Raw genomic sequence first — 14,416 nt, forward strand, 5'->3', positions numbered from 1 at the left:
TTGTGGACACTGTTGTTCTTCCCTCCACGAATCTACGTGGATCCCGTGAACAACAGTCCGTAAACGTGAATATTGTGAAACAATGCCAGTGATACTATGACGCTTCCATTCGACATTTATATGGAGACGCTTTTTGCCAAATAAAATAATTAAAAACAATTATATTACAATGCAACGTTAATTACAAAAAAAAAAAATGCTTCTTTGAAACAAGCCTAAATAAACACTTGCTAGATGGCGCAAGCTGCCTTTTAGTTCAAAGGTCTTATCCGTACCACCACGGCTCTGGTATCCACTGATATCCACACTCCACACTATTTGTCCATCCATCCATACATTCGCACAAGTGTTTACAGCAAAGCAGACGCACCTTGATATTCTGAGGGGTGCTTTTGATTTCACTACATAAATAATGGAGACTGGCACAAACCAAACCGCACCCGAGAAAAAAGTGGTTTTAGCATCGTTATCCACTGGGAAATTCTTCGAAGTCCCCGACAAGGACATTGTAAGTGGTTCCATTCATGGCGTTTGCCTGATGGTGCTCAGCGAACGTTTGAGCGTCCAGTGCTCACCGCTCTGTGTCTGGTGTCTACGTGTTTTATGATTTGCTCAAAATGATCTCTTAAAACAGCCAGGGAGATGTCGTCTAGTGACGGAATTCGAGAAATTGAATCGAATTGGGGAAGGAACCTACGGCATTGTGTGTAAGTGCAGCGCGTTTTTGAGCCGCGGCTTTTCCAAAGTCCACTTTTCCGTCGCGCAGTGTGTTTTGGTTTGCTAATCGTGCTTGGTCCTACAGACAGGGCGCACGATCTCAAGTCTGGCGAAATTGTGGCCATGAAGAAAGTGCGGATGGAGCAAGAGAAAGATGGTACGGCCGTCTCGTAAAAGCGCGATGTGGCCGCGTGGTTTAACGATCGCTTCTCATTGCTCTTCGTAGGCATACCCGTGAGCGGTCTACGTGAAATCAACCTGTTGCTTAACATCCAGCACGTGAACATCGTCAACCTCAAAGAAGTTGCGGTTGGGAAAAGTCTCGACAGGTGCGCTGCTGCCGAATTGCGTGCCTTTTAATGTGGGCTACATGTGCACCGTTTACCAAAGGCGCTTTTGAGAAGCACCTTTTCAAACTTTTTTTAGGCGCTCTTCAAAAGTGCGCATCATTTATAGACGGTGACGGGTTAAAGACCCGAGCAGATGCTTCACCTCGAATGTGAGCTTTCTGCTTTTAAAGCGTGAGGGGCGCCTACCAAGTTCTTAACCTGTCACAGACTGTAGTAGCTGCTGCACCACTTACCCAAGGTCTTATATTTTGGGCACAAACCATGAGCACATAGCGAACACGAGCGCTGCTTCGGCGTTCAGCTTGAACTCGGGTCTAGTTGGATACTTCAAGCTAAAAGTGATTCCCAAAAAATGGCGATCGTCAATGTTGCTCGATGGGTTTTTGTAAAACTTATTACGAAACAAGGTGTTGTTTTGTGCATATTTTCTTTTTAGCATTTTTCTTGTGATGGAGTACTGTGAGCAAGACTTGGCGAGCCTTCTGGACAACATGCAGAGTCCGTTCTCAGAATCGCAGGTGGGTTGATCTGGCGTTGGTGGCTGGGCACCTCTATAGCACGAAATTTATCTTTTGGAGCGCTTGGAAGTTACAATAACCGGTATTGGTGTTGCACGAGCTTTGGAATGTGCATGTGTACTCTGGAAAATATGAAAGGTAGCAAAGTCACACTGGCAACAGGACACCTAAGAGCCCCTTACCATCACCTTTGTTTCGTCGCTGACGAGACAGACTTTCAGAGGCACAAAGTCTTCTGGAAGCTGGTCAGATTCCAACTTGTGTTTGATTCTCACCCTAGGTGAAGTGCATCATGATGCAGCTCTTCAAGGGACTGCAGTACCTCCACAAAAACTTCATCGTACACAGGTAATACGCTGGGCCTGAAGCCTATCTCTTCCAACAACGAGATCAAGACTTGCAGTGCAACCATAGAAGCTGTCATGCTTTGCAGGCAGTAATGCCCGTGGCATACCATTGTGCAAAAATTCAGAAAGTGTGCATAATGCCTGCAGGCTTGTTTGTCCGTACTGCAATTTGGGTATTAAAACCTTGTTTTTCTATGTTTCTTCTCCCAACATCTTGCAGGGACCTCAAGGTGTCGAATTTGCTGCTCACCGATAAAGGCTGCCTCAAGATAGGTTTGTTTCTGCCAGACTGATGTCATAAGCATTCTACATACTTTTGATAAGTTATATTGGCAATGAAACAAATTGGAATGTTGCCTCTTTTGTTTGATGGCATATATGGCAAGTAGTGGGGAACTCTGCCGTGCTCAATCACGTGGTTGAATCTAAACTGTGGAGCCACTACTTAGAACCACCGTTGCACTACAGGTCACTTCAAGGCTGTGGTGCAAACAAATGCTCGTCGTCGTTTCAACACGGCGAGTGAATCCTGTTAAAAAATCTTCTTCTGCGAAGTGCAAATGTCACAGAGGACAAGCACTTGTTCTGTTTCTTCCGTAAAGTCTAGTCCTTTGCACTATGTGTGTGCTGTATTGTTTGCCCAACTAGACCGTCAGACGGACCATTTTGGTAGTTTTTCTCGGTAGACAAGGATTCGGTTAATTACCCTTTCGTTTCGTCACTGTCAGGATGATACTTGTTAACGTAAATTGGGATATGGGATGTGTACGACAATGTTCCGCTTTATGCGATTCCTCTATTTCATCCCGACGGAGAGAGGGCACGATGATGGCTCACGAAGGGAAACCTTGATTGCCGGAAAAGGTGCCTCGCTGTCTGTGCACATCGGAGAGTGCTTCAAGAGAAAGGACAAATCTTAGGTTCGACATTGCCAGATACTCTTCAGTCTCTTAAATGTACAAGTTTCATGCAGGGTTTCGTTGAGTTTTCTGGATTTGGAGTTTTCGGGTTTAGACAATACGGACAAATACTTGTTGCTGGCCGAAGCTAGCCTCAGAGTTGAGACGGGACATAACACGTTACTGCGAGACGTGCAGTGAGTGGTACGTCAGCAGACAGGGCATTATTGTCTTCCAGCCGACGACATTGTCCAAAGCGTCGTATGTTATTGGACATTGGGCCACTGTCCCCTTCTCACAATGTGCTCACTTGGCCTGCCTCATTTGTAGCAGGGTTGGCTGTTGCTGTTCGGCCGAAGTGTCTAAATGTGTTTCTTTTTCCTTTCTGGCGTCTTAGCCGACTTTGGGCTTGCTAGGAAGTACGGATTGCCAGTGAAGCCAATGACTCCTCGTGTCGTCACCCTCTGGTACGTCGTTTACATGGCATAGTAATGGTTTTCCTTTCCTCTATTGACACTTAAAAGCTGGGTGTGTGCCAATTGGATTTTGCGAGACAAAGGATGCAGGATCTCTCCCGTCTTCTAGGTACCGTGCTCCAGAGTTGCTGCTTCAGGCCAAGACGCAGACGACGGCCATCGACATTTGGTGAGATCCTCGCGTTTCTATTTCTTTTTTATGACTAGATCCAGTTTTTTTTGCTGTATTATTACACTATTATTGTTCGATGCAAAGGGTTACTCTGCTGTAATTCAGTCCACTTTAAAGCAATGGAGGCAGCTCTGTCTACGAGCAAAATATTCATGGTTGTCTTTGTGCTGCGGGTGTTCTGCACAGTTTATTTAGACTACCCTCGAGCAGTAAAGGGTAGTAAAAATATTGACGGATTGCTCGCAACGTGGATCAAGTTTGTTCTGGCTTGCAAGAGAACAGCTTTCAGGACCGACTAGTTTGAAAGAAAAAAAGCTCGAAATAGATGTAAGAGCTAGTACCGTCTGTTATTATCAGTCTTGTGGGCTTGTGTTCCGAGCAAATGCAAGTACAGAGACATTTAATGATTTGCTGCAGAGTTGCGCAGACTATGACGAGAAAAACAAGCATGGTAGTCAAACTGAAACCAGAGGACCAGCGTGGGGGAAGGTTACGTTGGACTCTTCAGAAGTCCCTTGGGCTGGAAGAGTAAGCAAGTTTTAAAATATAATTAGTATGGCAGAACCAACGAACGGTCGCAGGTTAAAAGCTTAGTAAATGCTTCGCCGCTTTGCATAAGCTTCTTGCCCTTGAAACACTTTGACGCATGTGCAACCAAATCCCAATGGAAGGCAGCTGGCACATGCTGGTGCAGGAGCATCTGTCGCGTTTTTAACATGTCACCAACTATAGTTGGTGTTGTTCAGAGTGAAGTCACCGGATCCTGGGAAAGTAGCGCCATGGCCGTCCCTTCCTGCTAGCCGGACACGAACAGATGCTAACATGCAGATGGCCAAACCTCGTGAGGTGATTGGCTGATCGGTTTCAGTCAATTTCGATCCATTCAAACCTTCGAAGCTTCGAAAGAGTCGCTCTAAACCAGTCGCGCCAAGGTCGCAATGGAGCGTCACCGTGCCGAAAGCGTTTCTTGCCAATATAAGCGTCTTGGGGACCGTGCATGCAATCAACTTATCAATCATGCTTATCTGCACAGATCTCGTACAATGGTATTGTCATTCTTGTGTATCTCGAGGCAAGAAAATGATTTTTGATGCCGCCAAGCACCTACGCTGCATGTGGTGGCGGTGCGAAGATGTGTGCCTGCTTTGCCAGCGTGTTGGTAAAATTTCGGTATTCAAAAAATGTTTTTATAAAGCAACCTGTTGCCGGGGGCTTAGATTGCTTCACCAAGAATGGAAAGGCCAAGGAGAAATTGCTCATTCCATGAACCGAAATGCCGACCATAGGAGGAGCTTTACGCTTATTTCTTAGTATCTGGTGACTTTAGTTCAAAGTGTGCCACTGGCTGGGCGGCGGCCGGGGGCGGACTGCTCCAAATGCAGAGCTCATGGGGGTGTCGCGTAAGAGGGGTGGGGTAGAGGAGGGGTGTCATCGCGGCGGGCCACCGCTAACCCTAGTGACACCACTGCTTGTCGGTTTAGCCGGTTTAGGAAAAGAGTGCGCACTTCATACCCGACTGCGAAACTATCAAAGCGTGTGCCACCTGCAATTCTGGCGGGCGTCGCAAAGCGTTATGTTTGTATGGTCTGCTCCTTATAGGGCTGCGGGGTGTGTGCTGGGTGAACTTCTGCTCCACAAGCCACTGTTGCCAGGCCGAAGCGAGATACATCAGCTTGAGCTGATCATTGATCTGCTCGGCACACCCAACGACATGATCTGGCCTGTGAGCACTTTCAGGCTTTTTTCCTGTTTGCTCCCAAAATGGCTCGTCGTTCTAGAGTTTTTGGGGTGTATAGTTTCTCACAAAATTGCAGGCAGAAACTGATCTGCAACTGGAATGTATGCCGCGAATCCGGGAGAAAGAGAAGTCATAACATGATATTTGCTGCCCTCGGTGCACACGACTACAGACAAGAAATGGTCAAAGAGGCATTTGAAGATATATACCGATATAATGAAACTGTTGGTAGTGTAGATTTATTTTTCACTAAGTAACTGGTGTTAGGTACAAAAAAGAACTGCATTTTTTAGACATGAAAGTAAACTATGCATTGCCAAACTCTTGGTCTCCGTCCTGATTGCATTGCTAGCAGTTGGGACCAGATGCCAAAGTTTCAGAACTTACCATTGACTCAATTAAAAATTATGATTGATTTTCAAAAAAATTAATGAGAAAGTGGACCACATTTTTGGTTGTGGATGCCAAACACCCACTATACCGGTACCTTATTAAAGCAAAGAGGCAGTGTGGCACTGCTCCATTCACTCTTAACCTGACAGTGCGGCGGGACCAATGAACCGCCTCCCTTTCATCACTTGACCTTGCTCTCTGCACATGGGTATGAGCAATAGCACGATCACGTGGCAAATGATAGACAGATGATTGGTTCACAGGAGCATGTAGCTTGCATTGCACTGCTGGCTTAGGGGTGAACGGAGTATAATGAATAGTGGAACCGGGTTGGTCTCTTCTTGATGAACTACTCGGTTATAGCCAGCAGTGATGGAAGTGCTGCGCCATTTGCACCAAATTGCGCCCTGAACGAAAGTGTGCTACATCTCGTGCCAATGCCTCATTTTCGCTCATAATTGCGCCAAAACTGTGCCAAGATGGACCTAAAGCAAAATATAAAAATAATTTAATATTAATCGGCCCTAATATTTAGAGAAAGTAGAAGGAAAAAAAAAAGGTACAAATATATTTCTTGGCGTCTCTACTCGCCATATAATTTGCTTCATCTCAGGTCTGAGCACAATCGAAAGCTCGAACGCATACAACCTCAAGCACGCATAATAAAAGCACGAGGCTCGGGGCATTCACTGCACCCGATTGGTTTAGCCGATGAAAAACCACGTACACGGAGATGAATGCCGTGATGTCGCGCTTTTGTGCTGTTTGATTGGTCCCATTGGTTTGTATAGTCGGCTGTAGCGTCGACTTCAGGTAAAACGAAGTATAGGGATTGTTCGTCAATCGCTTTGGCCGGTCGTTGCGCTGTCCGGTTGATCGTCGACATTGTCTAAATTACCAGACCATGTCCGCGAGGTCAGAAACCAAAAGTCTCGAGAAAGCTTTGCAAAATAGTAGGATGGTGACGTAATGTGATAAGACTGAACCAGGATCCTGTGCTCCTGGTAAAATCACTGAATTATCATGTCTGCCACATGCCTTTGTGCCGTGACTTCAGAGTACCGTGGCACTTGCGCCGCTCCGTCAACCTTCACTACATCTCGCCACACATGAGCGTGTATGCGTTGAGCTTCACCGCTTAGCACCGGAGTGCTAGGAGCGGCGGCTGACCTGTTGAAGAGTTAGCGCTATAGACACGGAATTCACTCTCATAATTGTTATAGATCGAACTTCTTTGACTTCATTGTAGATTAATCTCTAATAATAATTAAAAAAAAACAGCAAAACAAAAGATAATAATAAACAAACATGGGTCTCTATTTTGAATAAATATGGTTGTTCTTGTGCAGCTGTCGAATGAACGAGCAGCGAACATTGATTTACCTAACTCTAGTTCAACGCCTCTGAAGAGCAGTTTCACATTTAACGCAGAACTGTAGGCTTTCATAATCTTTGTCAGTGGTTGTTTTTGTAGTTTATGATATTAGAGTTTTGAGTTTGGCACGTTCAAAACACTTGGGGACGTGTTTTTATTGGTTTAGCGGATATGCTGGTTTTTGCTGACATTTTGCAGAAATTATATTTACAGGCCAATTAAACTACCGAGATTAGAACGGTGAGGGAAGGAAGCTTTATCGCAACTGAAGGTTTGGGCTATGATTTATTTTACAACCATTTTTAGCACCCATTTTAAATGGACCCCATTCTGACCAGGGCCTTAGTTAAAAAAAGGAGGCTATCTGTTTCTTTTGCATCCTATTTATTTTTAGCACGAAATGTGATAAGTAATATGTAATATGCTCTAGTATGAAAGAAGGAACTGGCAATCATTATCACAGACAAACTCATTTAGATATGCAATCACTTTTTTTTTTCATTTCCATCTGCTCCAAAAGCATCAGTGGCTGCGCCATACCAATATTTTGAATGCTACAGAACCTGCTACAAAAGGCTCAAATACTGCTTCCATCACTGAGCCAGTATAGCCTTTCTTAGCGCCGTCCTATTCTTCAGTCATTGGTGCCAATTTTCTCAGAAGCTGAAGTTTCACGTCGCTCATCTTCCGATTCCAGGGCTATTCCAAGTTGCCCGCACTGGAGAACTTCACCCTGAAACAGCAGCCGTAAGCGTTTTTCTTGTTTTTTGTATCCAGTGAATTCTGTCACCCATGTGTGGGGCATCTGCTTGCCTTTTTGTGCTCCTTTTGATGTGGAATATGTTTTTGGCGAGGCCAACTTGGTGAGAACATGGGACGCAAAAGCGAGACACAAAAGTGAAGCGTGCAAAAGCGTTACACTTTTGTGATGCTTTTGTACTGTGGCGTTACAGACTCGTGTTACACATGCACCCTCCTCGCCGCATCAGGGCTCCTTCATGGGTGGCACCTCGCTCCCATTGGTTGTCGCTATGATCATGTGATCATAGCGACAACCAATGGCTTTCCAGCTCAAACGGTATATTGTTACAAGCAGGGGTGGAACGGCTGCGCCATTTGCGCCATTTTGCGCCAGACGCATATGTCTGCGCCATCCTGCGCCATGTTGCAGAAACTGCGCCACAGCCAATACCTCGCGCCATTATGCGCCAGATCGCAAAACGTGCGCCAAGAAACTTTTTTATTTTGTCTTGGTTTCGGTTTTATTGACTCGATTGGCAACAATGACCGCGTTCAGCCTGGTCGGCCTTTGCAATCCTTTGTTCTGTTTATTCTCCCTGTGTATGCCGAGTCGGAAGCGCGCGAAAAAACTCGGATTTTAAGCGCCACACCACCTGCGACTGGATTGTTATTCTTCAACCATAAGCGGTTAAGCAAGTCGGCTGAGGTGAGGTCGAGTCGTTAAGCGTCAGATTGCCTGAGGCTCTGCGGCCCGGGATCCGGACGTCAGCCAGTTGAAAACAAATGAGCAAGATATTCCTTTCAGTACTTCATCGTTAGAAGTTGGAACCGCATTCTCGCAAGATAAATCGTGATTTGATTGAACTGAAACGCGGTCCGATCCGAAACCTTGCCGGCCAGCAGCTCGTTTGCGAGTGATAGATCTGCTCGGCGTACTTTAACCTTGCTCCTGCTTATCGCTTCAAATACGATAACTTCGTTAATCGTAGTCTGCTGCTTCGTAATCGAGTTGCACAATAGGATAAACGCGAAATTTGTTGCCCTGTTCCTCCGTGCAACTGCACGTCCATTGCTTGCGCACGTCACGGGGTTCGCACATATAATTACTATGTCAAGCACGTGTGGGTTGTGCGATAAGCAGTGCTGGTTTGCATTTTGAGCAGCTGAAAGCCACTCGGAAAATATCAAGGACGCTATCTTGAGAAACAGGGTACTGGCTTTTTGATTCTCATTAAGGCTCACAAAGTTTCAAGTTTTCGCATCTGTTACACTGTTATCCCATCTACCTAGGTCCCTAACCATTCATGTTCATCTGTTCTGCTAAGTACGATTGAAATTGCTCCCGTGCTTGTCTAGGACGCAAGCTGAAGTGCAATGAAAACTGATCTGAGCTGCTCCTAGCCTGCTCCAGAACGTAGTTTTAGCTGCTCCCAACCTGCTCCAAAACAGCTGTTTCAGCTGCTCCCGTGGCTGCTCCCAGGTACATTTCATGAGTTCCACCCCTGTACAAGCAATAAGGAGAGAAGGTGAAGGAGGAGAATGAATTGCGGTTGCATCCACTTCGGAGGTTGCAGTATGAGTCTCGGAGCATGAACGACTGCACCGAGATTTACTGACCCAGGAACATACTGTACATACAACGATTCTGTCATGTATGGCCAAAGTACTGTCAAAATGTGTTTGCGACTGTGTTTGATGCCCACTCGTTTTTGCATGACTGAACTTTCTCGCAACACAGCTATGTATTGCTGTGAAGCTTTCCTTGGCAGGTGCTGACTCATCAAACTGAGGGCTACCGTATTTGGCAGCTTTAGCTGCCAGAGTATTGTCATGCTTTTCTCTGTGCTGTCTCACCATGTTTGGTTAGATGGTACCGTGCCCGTTACCATGGAAAGTGGTTCATGTTTGAGCTGGCTCAGTTTCCTTGTCAACCGGCTGTGCTCGAACGTGATCCAGACAATTAGAGCCACTTGATAGGTTGCGCTTCAGAGTCATGACGCTTCAGCTATCTAGTGTAAATTGTTGCCAGTTATCTGAAGCTCTTTCTGAAACCACAGGAACCGGCTTTTCATCCTCAAGAAATGTTAAAACAACCCGCAACTGAGCAAAGCAATATTGCCCGAGCTTTCCAAAACTGTATCTAAAGCTCCGGAAGTCTCATTTTTATTGCCAATTGCGCCTGCCCTGCGTTAAAGGGTTGGTGCAACGATATTCGGTTGCAATGTTTTTCACTTTACATGCGCTTGCTGGCACCAGTGGGACCCAAGTATACTCGCACGCAATGCCACTGACAAAGAAACATTTTTGTTGCATCTTAATTTTAAGGATAAAAGCAAGCGTTTTCTTTCAGTCTTGTTTCGCAAAACTCAATGACGTAGCTCGGAGGTCGCAGTGTCGGCGTTGTCCCCCAGTGACGATATGTGAGAGCGGCTCAGAGAATGGATTCAAGCTGGTTGCATGAGTGATCCATTTGGGCTTGACAGCCATTCAAGCTAGCGGCACGTGTCCAATCGCTGCAACGACGGCAGTAGCCGAACCATGACAATGTCTGAAACTCGGCGCGTGTCCTGTGTCTTGCCAACCCCAGCACGTGGTTACAATCAAGATTGGTGGCATATGATTGGCTCCAGATCATATGGCCGCTTGCTCTGGCCGCAAGTTAAAAAGCTTAATGCTGCTTTTCTTCTTTCTTTTTTTTTTTCTCACAATTGTTTGTTGCATGGGGTGAAAAACAAAGGCTTGTTTCATAGGTCAGAAAGGTCGGGGATTCGTTCTGAGCAATATCTGTGCAAAGTGCAAAACTTGTTGCACCGCCCCTTTCCGCACTTAAATGGCGGCGTCCATAAAATGACCGGGGAATGGAATGCTAATAGTCTGAGCATAGCATATTTAGCGGTTCTAGCAACAGCAACTACACGACAACAACAGAATGGCTGAATTGTACTAACCCCAAGCGTACATAGCTTTCTAAGTGGCTCCAATCGTACCCTGCCGGACCTTCTCTGTTTTGCGCAGCTACAACAACCTGAAGCACTTCTTTCCCTGGCTGTCGCCGGCCGGCATCCGGCTTCTCAACTTCCTCTTCATGTACGACCCCAAGAAGAGGTACGTAGAACACGCCCACCATCATTTCTAGAGTCTGGCTGACAAGCATGGCGACATCTCGACGGCTCCCTTTTATCCCTCCAGGGCAACCGCCGAAGAGTCGTTGCAGAGCTCCTACTTCTCGGAGCCACCCCTCCGTAAGTCCCAAGGGCCGCAAATAATTAGGTGTTTTATTTCCGTTCCGGCGGAGCCTCGAAGCGCAACGGGGGAAACATGACGCGCGGAACGCCTTCTCTGAAACGACCCAATCGGTACGCCATCAGCGGTGATCACGGTGCCCTGGGTGCATCGCTGATCGGCGTGTTTACCACGTCCTCGAACGTGGCCCCTCGATTTCCACCCAACGCCGCCGTAAAAGTGTTGTGCCGGCCTGTCGGTCCACGGAAACTCCTGTGGCGACGAGTTGGGACGCCGCGACAACGTCGGGCGGCACTGGCCTGGTCTGTTTTGCCGGAACTTGCGCGACCAAACCGCGAGATTGGCGACGTTCGACGGCACGACGCGCCGGTTCTTGCGACGTCTTTCGTTGCCACTTCGAGACGTCTTGCGACGCACGGACGGTGTGGGAAGCCAAATGCTCCAGTCAGAGATGCTTTCCAGGCACCCTGGTGGTGATCAAAAACCGATGTCTCAGCACTTGCAGGTTGCTTGTGACACCACCGCTTGTGACGTCGTTGAGAGCAATCTTCCGGACGTTGAGAGTAATGCACAGTCGGGCTTGTAACTTCCTCTCTTGGCGTAAATCTTGAATAGAGCCTTTTCGAAATGATGCATAGATTATGTGCGGTCGCCATTAGTTGGCCACGCACTGTGAGACGCTTTGGGCACGAGCGCTTCGCCGGCGTTCGGGATGCACTCGGATCAAAATGCACGCACGAGTGCTATGTTGGTGCTCGGCGCAAACTCGGAACCAATCGCGTGCTTCACGTCGGAAGCTTTGAAACTAGCTAATGGTGGCTGTGCATAATCTATGCATCATTTCACAATTTTGGAAAGGGTCTATTGTTTTTCCTAAATTCGTGAAGCATCAAGTTTGTCGCGTCGTACGCTTGCAACCTCACCGACGTCACGACACTGGCATCGCATCTAAGAAATGCGTTCTCATCTACTGAGAATGCAAAAGGTATCATTTCCCCGGGAAAACAAAACTTAATAATACATTTTTTTTTTTTTGCATTTGCTGGTTTTTTAACTTAAATTTACAACGTATGCCGTTAACAACTTTATTTTTGCAATCTCAATACTTCGCGGATTCGACGATGCGTTATTTTCGGAAATGTTCCGTGGGCATGAAATTTTGTGAGTCAGTTTAGTATACTATGTATTGGATACAACAGGGAAGCATATTTGGAGATTCTATTTTTCTCAAAATGATTAGAGTCGTTAAATTCGCAAAAGATAGATCCTCGCAGAAATTAAATTGTTTACAGTATCTCATAGCTATTGTGGAGTAAATATATTAAGAAAATATTTTATAGGAGGGCTGTATGGCAGTCTTTTCAGTGGCGATGGATGACACTGCTGAAATCCACTTAAGCAGCCAAGTTGTTTTGGCAATAATTTTAAAATTTTATACATTATGAAATAGGGATTCCATTTACTAGTTGTATGAAGATAATATAGTCATGAATTATTAAGGTACAAACTTATCTTCAAACTTATGTTTGAAGAGTATAGGGCATCTGCTGAGAAAAATGAGCCCTGTTTTTCCCACCGCAAAAACAAACTAGTATACATTACCAAAGTTTCAGATTCAATATAAATGTAATAGTGTCAGCTGGGATAAGATACCAAGTTATCGGAATTCAAATGTTATCTGCTTCAAAATCTGCATGGTGGCTTTTTTGGGAGATTTTCAACAAGAAAATAAGATTTCGGTCGCAGGCATTTTTTTTATCTCCATCTGTGGTCACTGACCACTGACTTCGATCACTGACCACTGATCGCCATTTCTTTTATTAAAAACCTGTGTATATGACTTTTAACTTATGAATGGGTAAATGTTAAAACCTGAAACTGTGGTATCTTATCTTAACCGCTGGCGCTGGGTTCAGGCAAAGTCTGAGCATACGACGATGCTGGGCTAATTTTTGCAGTGAAAAAACACGGTTTAGTTTTCTTGGTAGATGCCTTGTAATTTATTCAGTGGGAGGTCAGCTTCCTAACTAATGGACACCTTTTTATTGTTTTTTGCAGCATGTGAGGCCGAACTGATGCCATCATTCCCTCAGCACAGGAACCTCAAACGGTCTGCAATGGCGAATTGACCACAATAGAGGTAGTACATTTGTACTGGAGCCTCGCAACTGTCAATGAAATTCAAGTTTTTCTTTTTTTTCCTCACAGGGACGTCTAAGGAACTCAAGTTTCACTGTGGTTTTGGGGTGGTTTGCACTTGGGTAAAACGTGCAAGCACAATTTCATCATTTCATTTCTACCAGTTTATCTGAAGCAATGAATCCCATTTCATATGGAAAAAGTAAAGAATTAATAACTCTCAACGAAATTTGTTGTTCATTTATAGTTTGCTCCTAAGCTTGCATGTGTGACTCACTGGGTTGTTTCTTCTGGAAAAGATGCCTTATGCAAAGGGTAACTGCATTACGTTTCTCCCCTGCATTTTATGATTCTTAGTACTAAAAATAGAGTCCTTCCTAAAAAACCTGCATTCATCACTGTATGTTGCACTCCGGCAACTAGTTGGCCAGGGAGGAGAGAGGCATGCTTTCGGTTTCGATTGAGACGTTGATAGATCATTCACAGAGCGTGGACTATTAACAGCCGTTGTTTCACATTTCCTCGTCCCGAGCGCATTGTTTTTCGTCTCTAAACTAAGCTAAATAGCCAGACCTCGAAGCTTTAGCACAAGCTCGAACCTTACGTAAAGTTTGTCTTGACACATGCTTGTAGTACTCGAGCCTCCCTGTTAGCGTTTCAAGGTAGGTATGTGGGCAAGCCAGTGCTGGGAATATCAATGCTGTGAAGCTCTGGGACCTTGCTTGTGTGCAAGAACACGCTGTAACAACCAATAAGTATGCATACACTGAGCTCGCACCTTTACATTAGTGTTGCTGGTCAGAAAGTTTGTTACTTGTTTTGTGCGTGCATTGTCGGAATATACCTTTTTGCAATTAGTTTTGCTTACTACGCCTGGGTACATGAGGTAAAACTTGGAGATGTTGCCTTTGAAGTCCCCATCCGCTTCCACTCTACAAATTCAATATCGCGTATGCTCATGGAGTTATCCTGCAATCACATGGGCGTATTTGCACGTACAAACCATTTTTAACAAAGCGGCAGTCGAGCACTTGCGTGAAGAATGTCGCACTGTTTGCCGGACGGCACGTATACGGGCGTGAACCCTTATGCGGTGCGGCAAACGAACTAAATGATTTACAGCGCATTTTACAATTGTATAATGTGTGTGTTTTCTTCCTGACTAAGTATGCCTGGACAATTCCAGACACTGATCTTGGGCGTCGGTAAAATCTCGGCATTTGCGAAAAGTTAATCTCCAATCGGCATAAACATTAAGTGGGAAATATATGATGACACGAGGAAAATCTCAGAGTACCTTGTGCAGTA

General features: G+C 45.5%; 1 protein-coding gene across 1 annotated transcript; it reads left to right on the plus strand.

Annotated features, from left to right (window-relative positions):
• Positions 1-311: 311 nt before the first annotated feature.
• Positions 312-13,332, plus strand: LOC8023658 (cyclin-dependent kinase 10). Its single transcript, XM_029974363.4, has 15 exons — positions 312-508; positions 635-707; positions 803-874; positions 944-1,046; positions 1,504-1,585; positions 1,866-1,933; positions 2,153-2,205; positions 3,229-3,298; positions 3,417-3,476; positions 5,079-5,202; positions 7,683-7,732; positions 10,742-10,831; positions 10,916-10,968; positions 13,028-13,109; positions 13,178-13,332. The coding sequence occupies exons 1-14, from the start codon at positions 413-415 to the stop codon at positions 13,096-13,098; spliced, it is 1,065 nt and encodes a 354-aa protein (XP_029830223.1). The 5' UTR covers positions 312-412; the 3' UTR covers positions 13,099-13,109; positions 13,178-13,332.
• The last annotated feature ends 1,084 nt before the right edge of the window (positions 13,333-14,416 follow it).

This window comes from Ixodes scapularis, unplaced genomic scaffold (genome assembly GCF_016920785.2).
Source record: "Ixodes scapularis isolate PalLabHiFi unplaced genomic scaffold, ASM1692078v2 PGA_scaffold12__126_contigs__length_90152505, whole genome shotgun sequence".
Lineage (NCBI taxonomy): Eukaryota > Metazoa > Arthropoda > Arachnida > Ixodida > Ixodidae > Ixodes > Ixodes scapularis.